Source organism: Petaurus breviceps, unplaced genomic scaffold, assembly GCF_028583685.1.
Source record: "Petaurus breviceps papuanus isolate PSGF00001 unplaced genomic scaffold, PetGlider_PUasm1.0 154, whole genome shotgun sequence".
Taxonomy (NCBI): Eukaryota; Metazoa; Chordata; class Mammalia; order Diprotodontia; family Petauridae; genus Petaurus; species Petaurus breviceps.
The window spans coordinates 15,255,535-15,272,942 of NW_027185715.1; the positions used below are offsets into that span (position 1 = coordinate 15,255,535).

Here is a 17,408-nt window from a genome sequence, read left to right on the forward strand (position 1 = left end):
TCTGACTCAGTTTCCTCAATGTAAAAAGGGTATAACAGTACTTAACTCCAAGAGTTGTTAGGAGGATCAAATGAGCTAATAAAGATATGACCCAATTAGTCACAATAATGAATCCCCTGAAGTGGAAGCATGTATTTTAATCCACACTATTCAAAGTTCTAGTTATGTAAAATATGAAGGTTGGAAATATGCAGTATGAATTTCAATAATGAGACTTTTGGGGATTCTCAGGAATTTGTAAAGGCAATTAACAAATGTTTGTTCCCTTCTCTACTCCCTGCCTCTAGCTCAAGAAAACAGAATACTTTCATTAAATAAAACATTTGGGAAATTAATGTTTGAAGGATATTATGAGCTGTATACCTAGACTTCTGTCCTTCCCCTTGAGAAATGGGCTTAAGCTGTTTGATAACAGGACACCAAGGACTATCACAGAGTCACAAGATCAGTCACAGAAACTCAGAATTGGAAGGGGGTTCACCCACCATCTATTTCAACTGATGTCTGAATGGCCTCTTCCACTTTCCTGGTCCATAGTCATCTGTCCTTACATAACCTCCAGTGATAGGAAACTTGCTACCTCCTGAGACAACCTGTTCTGTTCTGCTTTTGGGTGGCTCTAATTATTAAAAGATTTTTCCTTACAAGCAGTCTAAATCTGCCTCTATGAAATTTAATTCCTCCCCTAGAAGCCAAGTTTATTAGCTATGTATTTAACATTTCATCTCCAATGACGGCAACCTGATCAACACTCAATGGCTCTTTCTTCCTCTGTGGGCACTAGGCTCTCCAGTGCTCTAATTCCACTCACACCTTAAATTCCTGAGGAACAATTCTATTTTGAGCTCTAATTTAAAGGGTCCTTAGGGAGCAGAAGGGGTTATAAAAAGGTACCCAGAGTACAGACTTGAATCAGGTATGGAACCAACACCCCTTTCCTTTTCAGTCACCACTGCCACTATTGCTACTGCAACTGTTCCATTAAATAAGGACACCCTGAGGCCCTTATTAAAGGAAAGAAGATGTCAGCTGGAAACAGAAACAGGTTTGCCTAGGAAGTCATGAATTTGCTGCTCCCCTTTCCAGCCACTTAGGAGTTTAAAACCTGCCTTCCTTATACCTCAAAGTTGATAGGAAGAAAAGGCTTTAAGGGAAAGAATTGCCCTTCTTTTTTTGCATTTTTAAGTAAATTTAAAAATATATTTTTATTTTGTTAGATATTTCCAATTACATTTTTAAAAAATTTAACATTTTTAAAAATTGAATTCCAAATTCCCTCCCTCTCATCTCTCAGTCATCTCAGCCCTTGAGAAGGCAAGCAATATATTAATTTTATGTCATGCAAAATATTTCCATATTAATCATATTGAAAAAGAAAACAAACAAAAAAAAAACCAAGAGAAATAAAGTGAAAAAAGTATGCTTTAATCTGCACTCAGTTTATCTGTTCTCTCTCTGGAGATGGATAGAATTTGTCATTATGGATGCTTTGGAACTATCTGGGATCATTTTCTCAATCAGAGTGGTTAAGCCTTTCACAATTGATCATCACTATTACTGTGTATAGTGTTGTTCTGGCTCTGCTCACCTCATTTTACATCATTTCGTATGTCTTCCAGGTTTTCTGAAACTATCTTGTTCGTCATTTCTTATAGCACAATAGTAAGGAATCGCCTCTTTAGTTTACCCATGGAGTTCTGACTCAACAGACAATTAAAAGTGTTACATGACTCATTTGTTGTTCACTCATTTTTTCAGTCATGTCTGACCCTTCTTGATCCCATTTGGGTTTTTCTTGGCAGAGATACTGGAGTGGTTTGCCATTTCCTTCTCCACTCATTTTACAGATGAGGAAACTGAGGCAAACAGGGTTAAGTGACTTGCCCAGAGTCAGCTAGTAGGTGTCTGAGGTCAAATTTGAACTCAGGAAGACTCCAGGCCTGGCACTCTATCCACTTATAAACCACTTAGCAGCTATCATGGTTGATAGAAAATAGTTAAGTGATAGTTAGGCCTGGTCTGAAATGGGTATGGAGAAGGGTCAACCCCTTCATGCATCCCCAAGGGAGTATTACAGATATATAGCTGTAATGAGAAGCACAAATCTCTTCCTCCCTCAGGGTAAGTGCCTGTAAAGTGGGGTAGATTATATTCCCCCATCCCCTTTTGTGGCTATGTTGGGAAGCAACCTCTTGGTAATTTGAATCACTCAGTTCAGCTGATCTGGAGAAAGGAGGAGAACTGAAAGGCAGTGGGGGAGAAAATGTGAATGACCCCTCTGAATTCTAAGGCTCAATGTGAAGTTCTGACAAGAATAGGAGACCATCCAGTCATCTAAGCAGTGCAAAAAGGTAACATTATCATCGATCTACAAGAGACCTTTTGCATGAGTGAGAATGAAAACTGTGGGACCCTCGGTGAACAAAAGAAGGTCTAAAAAGAATGGTGGTCCTCTGACCCAGATGTGGTTTTTGAAGTGTAAACACTGGGACTCCAAAGTGGTCTTTCCATAGACCCAACCACCAGGAAACCGGTCCTCTGGGAGAGCTGATGGCATCCATCTGCTGACAAGTGACAGAACTGAGCTGAGCTGCATAGGAAGTGGAGAACAGCAGGGGTGCATGAGACCTGAGCTTCAGTTGTTTCATTTATGGTTGAAAAGCACATTCATAAATGTTTTGCATGATTTCGCATGTATAATTGATAGCACATTGTTTGCCTTCTCAGTGGGTGAGGGAGGAGGTGGGAGGAGGGAGAGAATTTGGAATTCAGAATTTAAAAAGAAAGGAATACTAAAAATAATCTTTTTTTTAAGTACATTCATATACTTGCTCATTTGATCCTCAAAACTCACAAATGATCCCTATTTCACAGGTTAGATATGCTAATTATGTCCATTTTTGACACGGGGTGGGGGGGTTATATGTTGTTTGCAGATATCAAACCTCCCATCCTGATTTTAATTTGCAGAAGATGGCAAATGTTGGGCAGAATGTAAGGTACTGTGCCCTTTTTCTCTGTGGACATTTTGGTTGCTAAAAAAGAAAGAAAAAGGACATTAGTTGAAAGAATACTGAAAAAAATCAGCCCCTGATATAAAGAAGTTTGAGGAGACAGACAAGACTGTTCCAAGGACTTAAGAGAAAAGTGGCCCCCAGATAAATGTGCTGAGAGGTCCTGTATTGTCAGGCAGAGTTAGAGATGGATGAAGGACAGTGTGGTTCATCAGCTCATTTACTTGAGCATTTTCAGCATTTTGAAGGCTACAGCTGAGAAATGACATAAGCAAATAACTGGGGGTGGCTAGGTGTCGCATTGAGGACCTGAGTTCAAATCCAGCCTCAGACCCATAACACTTACTAGCCGTGTGACCTTGGGAAAGTCACTTAACCCCAATTGCCCTCCAAAGAAAAACAAAAACAACTGTTTGAGGATTATGGTAATATTCTAAAAGGACTGTCTGGAATTGGACCAAACATGATGGAAAGGTGCATTTCTTAGGTTTCATGTCACTAGTTATGGAGAAGTACTGCTTCTAGTCATTGGAAACTGAAACACCGGGCATGAGACAGACTCTGCTGGTTAGGAGAGGCAGTTGCCACCCTGAGAGCTGCCCAGCTGGAGAAAGGCTGAGAGAGCTGACTGAAGCCAGAGAGGACCTGCTGGGAGGCCACTGGAGGAGCCTGGACTCCTGCTTCTATGTTAGCTGCCTGGATCTATTGCCTTTTCAGCATCATCTACAGCCCCAGGGAAGGAATCTTCCAGGGGTGTCTGGGTCGCCCTTTACTTGCTTAGGAGAGATGGAAAATGAAAGGCAAAAGACCTTATTTACAGCTGTTTTGATTTATGCTGATATCTTTTGTGAAAAACGAGTGTATTAGAAGCACCTTGCTAAGAGTGGCCATGTGCTTAAACAGGCTTAATGTTGCTTTAGTGAAACAGCAACTATCTCCCCACTCCCCCTGCCCCCCCAATCCCTGCTTTCTATGTCTATAACTATAATCAGATTAACTATATTGTTATTGAGCAGCTAGGGGGTGTGGTAGAGAGAGTGCCAGGCCTTGAGTCAGGAAGATTCATCTTCTCTGAGTTGAAATAAGGTCTCAGACACTTTCTAACTGTGTTACCCTGGGCAAGTCACCTAACCCTATTTGCCTCAGTTTCCTCATCTATAAAATAAGCTGTAGAAGGAAATGGCAAACCACTCCAGTTATCTTTGCCAAGAAAACCTCAAATGGGCTCATAAATAGTCCAACACAACTGAACAACTGGTATTGACTGAACAAATGTTGTTAGTCTTGGAAAGAGTGTGTTAATCTACTCCTCTGGGTTGCACTCACTTTATCTGTAACTTTCCAAGCCAAAAAACTCCTCTCTCATGTTAGAATGTAAGCTCTGTCCTCTAAGTAAGGGACTGCTCTCTCTTTTATTTGCATCCCCAACACTAAGGAAAGTAGTTGACTTCTAGTAAGCAAGTCCAAAATAAATGCTATTTTGTTCACTAATTTCTTCCTTCATTTATTCATTCCAACGATCCTGAGATCCATCAATCAGGGTGGCACTCAATTTCACTTTACTTTGAAACTTGATTTATTGGCAAGACAATGGGGATTAAGTGACCTGCCCAGGGTGTTGTATCAGAGGTTGTATTTGAACTCAGGTCCTCCTGACTCTGAGGTCCATGCTCTATCCACTGCTGGCATTTAACTACCCCTACTTTGACACAAAAAGACCTCTGGGGGCGGCTAAGTGGTGCATTGAATAGAGCACAGGCCCTGGAGTCAGGAGAACCTGAGTTCAAATCCCGCCTCAAGACACTAAACACAAAAAAACTAGCCATGTGACCTTGGGCAAATCACTGAACCCCAATTGCCCTCCCCCAAAAAAGCAACAAAAAAAAAAATCTTTGATTCCCATTGATTTCATCCCTATCAGCAAAGAAAAAATGACTACTGTCTTTTTTTCCCTCATGCCACACTAATTCAGACCTTTCCTTTCTTACTCCTACCAATAAGCACAGCAGTGCTATAAAAATGTACTAGCTGCACACCTTCTAAATTAGGTGCAAATTATATTTTTAACATAGCAAATCATTTTCAATGCACCAAGGGATATTTGGAGAGCCCCTGCTTCGTAAGCATTTTGTAATAATAGCTGACCTTGGCATAGTGCTTTAAAGTTTGCTGAGGCATACATATATACACAAAACCACATACGTATAGGAAGGTCCAAGTTTTTTAAAAGTAGAAGGATTAGGATGTGATTATTCCCTGAGAAGAGTCCGTTTGAATTCCGTCTCAGACACCTATTGTGCCACCCTGGACAAGTCATTTAACCGCTCTGCGGCCTTAATTGACTTTATATGGAAAATAGGGATGTTAGCACCTCTTATGAGATAATGCATGCACGTGTCTAAAATTATTTTGTACATGTAACCTATTATTACACATATATGAAGATCGTGTGTCATTTTTAAAGACTGCTAAGGGGTCCCCGATGTGCAATAATGGGCAATGGATTATAAACGATCTACTTAGTATCAGGCATATCTCGTGCGTATGTATATTGCACTATGTAATATACATAGTTGTGTGTATATTACACATGTGGAACAGTAACAGATCACGAAGCCTCTGTGATGCAAGTGCTAACATCCCTATTTTCCGTGAGTTAAAACGACCTACCTGGGGCCCCAGAGCAGGGGGAATGTCTGCGGCGGAATTCAAACCCAGATCTCAGGGAATGACCCCGCCCCAAGGTTTCTCCTCCTAAAACACTCGGACCTTAGATCTCTTCAGGGGAGTCACTGTCAGAGTCCCCAAGACCCCTCCCCCAGAAAAACAACCACAACACCCAGACCCATAATTAAATTAAATTAATTACTCCCATCCTTCTATCACCCAAGCGCACTGGGTATTTATAGATATTTGGGACCTTTCCGCAGACACTCGACCCCCCGCTGGGGCAGCGGGACTCTTTTTTTTTTTTTTTTTCCCTGGGAAAAGTCTGGTCACCCCATGCAGCGCCATCGCCTTCGACCAATCGTGGCCGAGCGCTGTCAAGCCTGCGCGATTCCTTCGCGTCACTCGCGTCCGCCACCCGACTCAGGTGCGCAAGCGCAGCTGGAAACCCCCGTAATCCTTCTAGTAGCTGCGCACCATGAAGTTGGAGAAGGGGGAAGGGCGGCCTTGCGTTTGCGCGTGCGCGCTCATTCCACTTGTTAAACTTCCCGGTTGCACCGGTTTCCGACGCTGGCGGAGAAGCAGTTCCGGGTCGGGGGATACACTTCCGGAAGGCGGGAGGCTTGGAACGCGGCTCGCGGATTCGCAAACCTTAGGCTTGTAGGATCTGCGCAGCCATGGCAAATACGTGAGTGAGGGTGTTTTGGGGGGAACGGGAATGGGATCTTCCCCCCCACCGGGTTGGTGACACCTCGGGGCCGAAGGCTCCTTTTACAGAAAAGGAAACTGAGGCCTGGAGAGTGTATGACCTGTGGTCACTCAGCCGCGGAAACCGAGCTCTGGGTCCAGCGGTCTCTGTCCCATCCCCCGCCCCCCAGCACCTCCCTGTCATTCATTAAGTTAATTAAACAATTGAATGAATCAGACATTTATTAAGCCCCTACTTTACGAATAAAACCAGCGCAGCCAAGATTAGAAGGAAGGCAGAAAATGGGGGAGGGGGTGATTTTAGACAATTTGTTAGGTAAAAGTCTAGAGAATTTTGTGACATTTATAATAATGTGAGTCATTCCCTCGTTGACAAATGGTCAAAGGATGTGAACTGGCAGTGTGGGGATGAAGAAATCAAAGCGATGTCATAGTTATATGTGAAAAAAATGCTCTTAAGTCATTATTGATTAGAAAAAATGCAAATTAAAACAACCCCAAGATATCTCACACCTGTCAGATTTTCTAAAATGATCAGCGTTGGAGGGGATGTGAAAAAACTGGGCCCCTGATGCATTGTTGGTGGAATTTCGAGCCTTCGTGAGAGCAGTTTGGAATTAAAAAGAAAGGCATAAACAAACAAATTAATAAAAAAAAAAAAAGCAAGGCCGAACACTGGCCAGTGCCTTTGGACCCAACAGTACCACCCTTAGGTCTGTGTTTGAAGGTGATGAGGGGGAAAGGGAGAGACCCTCTTCTTTCTGAAGTATAGATAGCGGCTCTTTTTGTGGTGGCAAAGACTTAGAAACTGGAGGGATGGCTGGACCAGCTGTAGTGTATGATTGTGATGGAGTACTATGAGCTGGCAGATTTTAGGGGGAAAAAAACCCCATGGAAAGACATGAAATAGTCAGGAGGTAATTGAGCAGAACCAAGAGAATGCTGACTACAGTCACAGCAGTATTGTTGGGAAAATAACTGAATGGCCAAGCTTTTCCTGGATGGGAGTTCCCAAAGCGCAGTTGTGATGGTCATCTTTTACCCAGTGAATGAATGAATGAAGCATTTATTAGGCACTCAGCCACCACACGGAAGGTTTCAGCTGGAAGTTGGCAGGAAAAGTCCCATGCTGCCAAGGGTGCAGCTTTTAGTGTCATTTCTGCTGCTAAAATCACAGAGCTTCCTGGTGTTGAAGTTTGATGATGCTGAGGCCTTTTCTTCCTGGGTCTTCAGGGGTTGTGGCTCCCGGTACCTGCAGAAGTGGTTGCCCAGCAGCACCTCTGTTCAAGGGGTAAAATAAATGAATGTTCTCTTTCACCTTATTTCTTTAGTCTTCCTTTCTTTTGGAGAGCCTACTTCCATCTCCCAGCTGTCTTTACTTCTCAACTGCTATGTGCTAAGCTCCATGGTGTGGTGGCATCTACATGGTGTCATGGAAGCCTAGTTCCAAACAAAATGAGATAATGAAAAACTCACTAGAGCCCTGGATCCTTGGTTCCTGTGGAGGTGAGAGGGAGATAATAAAGTAATTTTGGAGAAGGGAAGATCATTGGTGCTTTGTGGATCAATCAGGAAAGGCCTTTTCTAGGACTTAGTGCTAGAGCTGAACCTTGAAGGTGATTTGGGATTCCAAGACAATATGAGAGTGCCAAATTGTGCCATAGACTGTAAGGTGCTAAGTGCTGAACTATCTGACACTGTCATCTGTGCAGCAGGTGCTCAGCAAATGTTTCTTGGGTTCCTGTGACTTGAGAGGGAGCTCAGTGAGTACTGAAGTTGTCAAAGAAGGTTCCACAGAGGGAGGAGTTTTGAGTTGGAGAGGGGAAGGTGTTCAAGGGGACCAAGATGAGTTCTTTTTGAATATTGTGGATTGGGAAATGAGTCCACATTCCTTGGACAATGAAAAAGAAGATTACTGCAATTTGAATACTCTCCTGAAACAAAGTTTGATGACCACTTTATTGTCTTAATACTCACATTCTCTTAATTATACAATTTCAGGAACAGCTTTGGGGAGCTGCCTTCCCCTGTTGTCCGAGATGTGGAGGTGACACGGACAGCTCGAAGACAAAGTGCACACAGAAGAATATCTAGTATCCTTTCAACTTTAAACGTTGTTACAAAAATACTAATTTGTATTTTTACCCAGGGCTGTAATTAACTGTTTTCTCAAAGGTCACCAGTCATTTCCTTATCACCAATTCCAGTGGCCTTATTTTCTCCCTCTCAGTTCTCACCTTTGATTGGTCTGAAGGTCTTAATATTATTGACCATTCCCTTCTTCTTTGTATTCTCTCCTTATTTTTAGAGACATCATATTTGACTGGTTTTCCTACCTCCTCTCTCTCCTTTTAACTCTTCGTCTTCTTCCTGGCCTCTTAATATGAGTTTTCCCAAAGGTTCTACCATTGGCTCCTTTATCTTTCTCTATAACTGTCTTTCTTTGCAATCTTCACTCTCAGGGCTTCAGCTAAAACCATAACTTTGATATAATTAGTTTCCTTGGTAATCCTTTTATATGCATTAGATAATATAAAAATGTAATCCCCTGTACTTTTATTCATTATATAGTGCATATAAAATACATATAATGAATGTTCTCTTTCACCTTATTTCTTTAGTCTTCCTTTCTTTGGAGAGCCTACTTCCATCTCCCAGCTGTTACATATATATATGTATGCAATAGACTTCACTAGAGTACCAAAATGGTCTTTGACACACAAAAGTTTAAGAACCCCTGAAATAGGGGATTCTCATATCTGTATCTTCAACCTTGACTTCTCTCCTTTTCGCAAGACCCGCATCTCCAAGGGCCTTCCAAATAGCTTTACCTGATGTCCCACCAAGACCTCAAACTCAGTGTGTCCAAAATCAACTTATTACCTGACTTTGGTCTGGAAACTATGGATTTGGACTCTTAACATTCCTGGGAGTTTTCTCTTTAGAGTTTCTTTCAGGAGGGGACTGGTGGGTTCTTTCTATTTTCGGTTCTAAGAAATCTGGGCATTTATGATTTCTTGAAATATAGAGTATCCAAGCTTTTTTTTTTTTAATTGATGGGAGGATGTAGAGTATGATTTTCAGACAGTGCAGTGATTCTTATATTATTTTTTGACTTGTTTTCCATTCAGTTTTTCTGATATTCTAGTCCTGGGTTTTTTTTTCAATCATTTGATTTTATTTTAATGTTTGTTGTCTCATTGAGTGATTCCTTTCTCTTTGGTCCATTCTCGTTTGTAGGGCATTCAGTTCTTGGGTAAGGTATTAACTTTCCTTGGCATTCTTTCCTCTGTAACTTTTCCATTTTATCTCTCTTGTTTTATTTCTTCAAAGCACTCATTTATGACCTAAATATTTTTTTTCTCTAAGATTCTACTTGGGTTTGTGAAATTATTCTCTTCTCCCCTTTGATTTCTCTTGGTTTAAAGTATTCATTGTGCTTGGCATTCTCTTTTGTTCACTCTATCTCCCACCTCAGTTGGTGACTTGTGTTGGGTCAGGCTCTGTTTCTCTTACTCTAGATGGTGTAAGTCTGATTGGTCCTGAGTGCAGTGTCTGAGAGGACTTTCTCCCTTTGGTGGGAAATACCTGACTTTGCCTCCCTCAGTGTTGGTTTGCAGTTGCCTAGATGCTGGGGCAGGCCTGTCTTCTTTGGAGCTGACGTGGTGGGCATTGCTCGGGATCTTTTCTGCCCTGTGCTCTAGGACCACCCCAGTTTGTTTTCTTAGCCAACACACATTTTCAAACCTGACTTTTGGTGCTCCTAGGCATTCAGTTTCCCATGTCCAAAACCATGGCCCTTCCTTCTTCCTTCTGCTTCTGCAGCATCTCTTCCCAGCTCCTCCCACTGCTGCCATCTTCGTGCAGGCCCTGATTTCCTCCTGCCTTTCCGTGTCTTCCTGCTGCCAGGCTTCCCTCCTTCCAGTCCTCCCTTTGTGCCACTGTCAGAATCGTCTTCCTGTCCAGAACCAGTCACGTTGCCTGATCACTCAGGACTTTTCAGTGGGTATCTGTTGCCTATTGAAGAAAAATTTATGTTTCTTTGCATGACTTTCTAAGCTCCTAACAGTCACTTAACCACTTTGGGCCTCAGTTTCCATATTTGTAAAAAATGAGGTGTTTGAACTAAATGTCTTCTGAGGTCCCTTCCAAGTCTAAATCTGTGATCTGTGCTTCACCTAGATGCCTCTTCAACTCAGATTATGCTTTTAAGTCTCTCTACACGTGCGTATGCCTGAAATGCCCTTTCTTTCCCACTGCATATGTTGAATTGTCCGTCTTCCCAAATGCCAGCTAAAGGTCATCTCCTTCATGAAGCCTCTCCTGCTCACCTTACTGTCAATAATGGCCTTCCTTCTGAGACACTCAATTGTAGGCTGCCATTGTTATGTTCTGTTGTACATTATGGTTATCTGCACTTGTGTCTTTTACCCCTGTTGGATTGTAAACTCAGTAAATATGCAGGCCAGCTGTTGTTTTCCTGTGGCTCACTCAGAATCTAGGACAGTGCTCTGTACATGGCAGGTGCTTTATATTTTTGTTCTTCTTTATTTCTTGACATAGAAGAATGACTTGTCCTTTTTTAAAAAATATATATTTTTGTATAGTATAAATATACTTAACTGTAATTTGAATGACTTCTTCCATCCAAATGAATGGTTTTTCTTGACTAACTTATCAGTCTTGACACCCCATGAAGATACTTTGGCTAACACCACACCAAGAAGCCAAATAATTCCTCGAACTCCTAGCTCATTTCACCAAAACTGTAAGCTTTTTGCTTTTAAAAATAATTTTCTAATTATGTAGGTGCTCAGTAAGAACACATTATTAGTTCTTGCATCATTTTTACTTTTTTTATTTTATAAGTAAGATTTTCTATATTCTATAAGTAAGAACCAATCAGACTTACACCGTCTATTTAATAAAGCTCTTCCTGGTGGACTAATTAACATAGGAAACCCTTTAGCCCTTAGGCAGATAACTCTGCTTGGTCCTTTTGTGACTGAGATTTAACAAAAGGGTAAACTGCAGCAGATCTCTGCACAAGATAACAGGGGGCATACCACCTGTCAATAATTAGGTCAGTGGCTTTCTTCTGTTTATATCAAAAACCCTGAGCAAAAGGACAGTTCCCCTTTAAAGGGATTTGGGAAGAACAGGATAGATGACATCATCGGATTGAGTGCAACATAATTGTGTAGAAAACTGAGGCTCAGGGAACAACATGATAGCTTGGAAGTTTGATAATGGGTGCTATCAGCAACTCCCTGCTTCTTCTCTCATGAGAATAAGAAGTGCTCATTGTCTGAGTGCAGGTGTGAGATAATGAGCCAGACTTTGGAACAGCGAACCAGACATCCTTGAAGGATGGCTTGGTGGAGTATAGCTATCAGGCCCAACTCCTTTTCTGTTCACACACATTCCCAAAGTTAACAGAATTCCTTGAGGCAAGGATAGATCAGTGAAAAGCAAAAGATCTAGATTTCTAAAATTAACCCAGACAGGCTGGCTGAATTCTGAACTAAGTTTATAGACAAAGAATCATGACTTAAGCAGTTGCAGGAAAAAATCGATTAATTGTAAATAGGATCAATAAGAAAATGATATAGGATCAGTCTTAATTTCCTCAGTCCTCAAATAGTTGGGAAAAAATCAAATTCTATATTCTAAACACAAAAAAACTTAAATGAACAGAAACCTTAAATTTTCTTACCACATTCCTTTTCCCTTCAGTTACTTCACTGAACAGAAGTTTATTAAGGCAGCCAGATGTTTCTACCATTCTTGCAACAGGGATAAAGTCTCCTCGGATCCCTCCTTCATCAACCTTGTTGGGAAATCTGTCCATGGTATGTAAAAGGTTAGGGTTGGTTAATGTTGAAATTTTCACCAGTCAAAGTAATGTCATTTCTGAGTAACTCTATGGTATGTATATTAGAACACCTCATTTGTCCAAAATCAGGCGTTGAATACTTTGGAAAACTCAGAAATCACAAGTAGAAATTTGGGGAGAGCTGTTAATAGCCAGACCCCAAGTCAAAGAATCACTATAACCCATTATTTTTGTTGACCAGAAGAAAATAAATTGATGATGACATTAAAATCTGACCTCCCCCCTGGACAGCGTGGGAGCCGAGAGTAGGACTAACCTATCGTTGTAAAGGAATGAGGAGAGGAAATGAGGTGCCCCAGAGAGAGAGCCTGCATGGGGAAGGAGCTGGACTTGAGAAACCTGTATATAGACAAGAGGGAGAGCAGGGTGCTTTGTTCACTCACCTTGGTACATACAACATAAAAGAAGCCTGTGCTCTTCTTTCTTAAGCTTCTGAATTTCACATAATACAAGAAAACACTTTTGAGGCTTTTAAAAAAAACTATTTATTTTTAGTCCTCAATGTTCCCTTTTATAAGATTTTGAGTTCTAAATTTTTCCCTCCTCCCCAACATGGCTTTCATTCTGATGTAGATCATACATGGATGATAGTATTAAACATATTTCCACATGAGTCATGTTGTAAGGAAGAATCCGAACCAAAGGAAAAAAGCATGAGAAAGAAAAGAAAAAACAGCCGAAAAAGAGAGAAAATAATACGCTTTGATCTGCATTAAGAGTCTGTAGAGAACTATAGTTCTTTGAATGGAGATGGCATCTTCCGTCATGAGTCTTTTGGAATTGTGTTGCTCAGAAGAGTTGTTTAACAAAATTGGTCATTGCACAGTTGTTACCGTGCACAATGTTCTCCTGGTTCTACTCACTTCATTCAGCATCAGTTCATGCAAGGCTTTCCAGGTTTTTCCAAAATCTGCCTGCTCACTATTTCTTATGGAACAATAGTATTCCATTATATTCATGTACCACAAGCCATTCCCCAATTGAAGGGTATCCTCTCAATTTCCAACTTTTTGCCACCACAGAAAGAACTGCTATAAATATTTTTGTGCATGTGGGTCTTTTTCCCTTTTTATGATCTCTTTGGGATATAGACTTAGTAGTGGTATTGCTGGATCAAAGGGTATTCACAGTTTTACAGCCTGTTGGATATAATTCCAAATTGTTTTCCAGAGTGGTTGCATCAGTTCACAACTCCACCACCACTGCATTAGTCTTCCAATTTTCCCACATCTTCTCTAACATTTATCATTTACCTATTTTGTCATGTTAGCCAATCTGATGTGGTTGGTACTTGAGGCACTTTTGTTAACTTTTTTAATGCTTTGAAAAAGGTATAAGAATATGGAACAAAGAAAGGGCTCACAGGCACCCAAATTTAGCAAAGGACTGGAAACAAATCAGTTACCCATAGATCGGGAAACAGTAAACAAATAATGGCATATTAACCTGACATAATATCACTGTGTTGGAAGAAATGACAAATATAATGAATATAGAGAAGGATGGAAACACTTACATGAGTTGATACAAAGTGAAGTATGTAGAGCCAGAAAAAAAACATACGTGGTTTTTTTTTAATCATGCACAATGACTATAGCAATGTAAATGGAAACAACATCAACCATACAACAGTTGGAAATGGGTATTGCAAAATTACAAAGAACAAGCTTAGTCCCAATTAAGAAACATAGGAAGATATCTCCCCTTACTGTGGAGAAGTGGGCATGGTACATTGATGTGAAAGATTACATGTCAGATTTTTTGGGTATATTAATGGTTTTGCTGGGGGTTTTTTCTCTTTTACCTCTTTTTTTCTTAAAAAATCATATGGGATTGTTTTTGATCGGGGAGGGAAAGGGATAACTGGGAGAAATCTAGGCATTTTAAAAAATGAGATCAATAAAATTTTATTTTAAAGAAAAGAGAAAGTCAAAAAGTTTTGACATATAGTTCAATATCATGTCACATCCCAACCAGTAAAGGACAGTTGCTAAGATTTTTTAATAGTTCTAAATCCAATACAGTTATTGAATACCTTCATCCTCCATCCATAGATAAATGAGAGAACCTAGACTGTGTTGTGTACAAATGGATCTGAAAGAAAAGATCAGAGGATGCCTCTTTTTCTGGCTCTTGTGGAAAAGACAAAGGCTTTTTTGAACAAATTCAACTGGCAGAGGCTTTGATATTTCCTAAAGGATGGTTTTGATGTTTTTTAAACTTATGAAAAATAACATTGACTATAAAAATGCAGAACAAATTTATATGTTTTTTTTTTTTACTAAATCTCTGTCAGGTGGTAAACTGTAGATTTTTCTATTTCTACTTTTCCTTCTTGTTCTAGAACTTCAGGGCAATTTTCCTTAATAATTTCTTATGATAATGTATCTAGGTTCTTTTTTTTATCATAACATTAAGGTAGTCTGACAATTCTTATAATGTCTCTCCTCAGCTTATTCTCCAGATTAGTTGTTTTTCTAATGAGATGTATCATATTCTCTTCTATTTTTTTCTAGTTTTATTATTTCTTGGTGTTTTTTGACTAAAAATAAAAAAGGTCATTCCACTTCTTGGAGTCTTCCTTTATTTCTGCCATGATAATTGTATAGCTGTACATGCACAGGTCATGTGAGTTTTTAACCAGATTGATTATTAAATATTTGATAATTTTAAAATACATTTTTATAAAAGTTACTTTTGTGAGAAAATGGTGTAGCAGATGATTTTTGTGAATTGATCTCCAATCAGACATTTTTTTGGTTGACAAAGATATGCTGTTGTGTTGTCAGCAAGTTCATTGTAAGTAATTGTAGGTCTCAGTTTATAATTCTCTAGTCACTCAACTATGTTATCTTAAATTATTGTCTCATTTTTTAAAAGGTATCTAATCTAGACGAGAGTAACTGGACAGCAGCATTCTCCCCACAGCGCTCAGTGCTCTTCACAAATGCAGATCCCTCTAATGTGTCAGAAGACATCACTTTTAGTGCTGTTATGCTACGAGAAGATGATCCCGGAGAAGCTGGTAAAATGTCTTTGACTTTCATTTGTGAGACGTTGATTTGGTTTTCTTAGGAGTAGTTAATGAAGCACTCATTTCATATTCCCCAAATTTTAGTCCTTTAAACAAACTTTTTTTTTTGGTCTTTTTGGAAGGGAAGGCAGGGCAATTGGGGTTAAAGGACTTGCCCAAAGTCACATAGCTAGTAAGTGTCAAGTGTCTTGAGGTCACATTTGAACTCAGGTCCTCCTGACTCCAGGGCCAGTGCTCTATTCACTGCGTCACCCAGCCACCCCCAACAAACATTTTTTTAAGCACCTACTTTGTGCAGAGCAGTATGATAAGTATTAAGGAAAATACTGAGTTTAGGTAAAACAGGTCCCTGTGCTGTCATGGAGCTTAAGGCAGGAGTGGGGATGATGAACATACTTCATGGCAATGTTTCATTGATTAAACTAATGAGAGGTTTGGTCATGGACCTTATTCCCGTTTTCTGCCTTGATGAAGGATGGTTATATGAGCTTCATACTGGGAGGGATCTGTGATTCCATCCAGATGGCCATTGCTTCCAAAAATGCAGATTGCAGACCATCCTCACCTGCCCATCATGTGCACCTACTGCCCTTGCATGCCCTTAACTTCTCCACAGGGAGTTTACTCAGTGTGCTGGAAGCTTGCTGCATGGAGCCCCTGGAGCACAAGGCCTGCCTTCAGTTCTCTCTCCTTGCTGCATGTCCAGCACATCCTGAGCAGTTACTTGGGCTGTTTTCTGCCTGTTCATCTGTGGCGTGTTCCTCTTGATTCCGTGCATCCATTTTATTTGCCTTCCGTGACTGCTGAGGTCACATAGCCTCTGAGAGGCACAGCTCTTGTTTGGGAGGTTGTGCAGTGTCTCCAGAGCTGCAGGGACCCAGCACAGTGTCATGCACATACAGGACCACCTAGAAGGCCACAGCACCTCAGACAAATCCGTCTTTTGTTGGAGCTCCGCCCTGGGTTTTCTCTTGTAGAGGAAGAGGGAAAAACATTCTGAATACCACATCCTTGTAAAGCATTACTCGGCAGGAGAAAGACAAGGGAACAGAAAGTGAGAGACTCGCTGAATTGAGGTCAGCCTAGGGGCATTAAATGAAGAAAGGGGGAGGGCAGGAAGCAAGGAGCACAGAGATGGGTCTGCAGAGATTGTCATCATCAGTGGCATTGGAGTCACCAGTTTTGGACTCCTGCTAGTGCAGTCCCAAGCACACTGTATGAGGAAGAAGAGAACTGCGAAAGAAAGCTAAGACCAGAAGGGCAGGAATTCTCTTTATACGGCCTTATTCAGGCAGCACCCTTCTGCTTCTTTTGGAAGGTCTGTTTCCTTCTTATGTTCCTTAGTAGATTTGTCTTTTCATGTAAATAGAAGAAATCATTTGTATTTGGTTCTTAGAAAATTAGTGTCGGGGTAGCCAGGTAGCACAGCGAATAAGAGCACCAGCTCCAGTGTTGGGATGACCTGGATCAAATCCGGGCTCAGACACTTAGCACCCACCCAGAAACACCTGGCCGTGTAACCTTGAGCAAGTTACTTAACCCCAACTGCTTAGGGGCGGCCAGGTGACTCAGCGAGTAAGAGCACCAGCTCCAGTGTCGGGGTGACCTGGATCAAATCCGGGCTCAGATACTCAGCACCACACCCAGAAATAACTGGCTGTGTAACCTTGAGCAAGTTACTTAACCCCGATTGCTTTTTTTAAAAAAAAAAAGAAAAAGAAAATTAGTGTTCCCAGTAGAATAATGGAAGATATGGGCAAGCACTTTCTAAAGGAATTGCAAATTACTAACAAGGATGAGAAATCATTCCAGTCATAACCCATTTAATAATAAGGACAGCCTAGAAATGATCCTTCAAGAAATTCTCAAGGAAAACTGCCCTGATGTTTTAGAACCAGAGGGCAAAATAGAGGTTGAAAGAATCCACCGATCACCTCCTGAAAAAGATCCCAAAAAGAAAACTCCTAGGAATATTATCACCAGGTTCCAGAATTCCCAGATCAAGGAGAGACTATTACAAGCAGCCAGGAAGAAACAACTTGAATATTGTAGAAACACAATCAGGATAACCCAAGATCTGGCAGCTTCT

At 40.8% G+C, this 17,408-nt stretch overlaps 1 protein-coding gene across 2 annotated transcripts in view; it reads left to right on the forward strand.

Annotated features, from left to right (window-relative positions):
* Positions 1-6,253: 6,253 nt before the first annotated feature.
* The window catches only part of NUP107 (nucleoporin 107), a 51,629-nt gene continuing 40,474 nt past the window's right edge, over positions 6,254-17,408 (forward strand). For both annotated transcript variants that reach the window (XM_069081063.1, XM_069081057.1), the window contains exons 1-5: positions 6,254-6,369; positions 8,391-8,482; positions 11,071-11,157; positions 12,126-12,241; positions 15,166-15,310. In XM_069081063.1, coding sequence (XP_068937164.1) covers positions 6,359-6,369; positions 8,391-8,482; positions 11,071-11,157; positions 12,126-12,241; positions 15,166-15,310 — 451 coding nt within the window. In that variant the 5' untranslated portion in view covers positions 6,254-6,358. The remainder of the gene's footprint in view (positions 6,370-8,390; positions 8,483-11,070; positions 11,158-12,125; positions 12,242-15,165; positions 15,311-17,408) is intronic.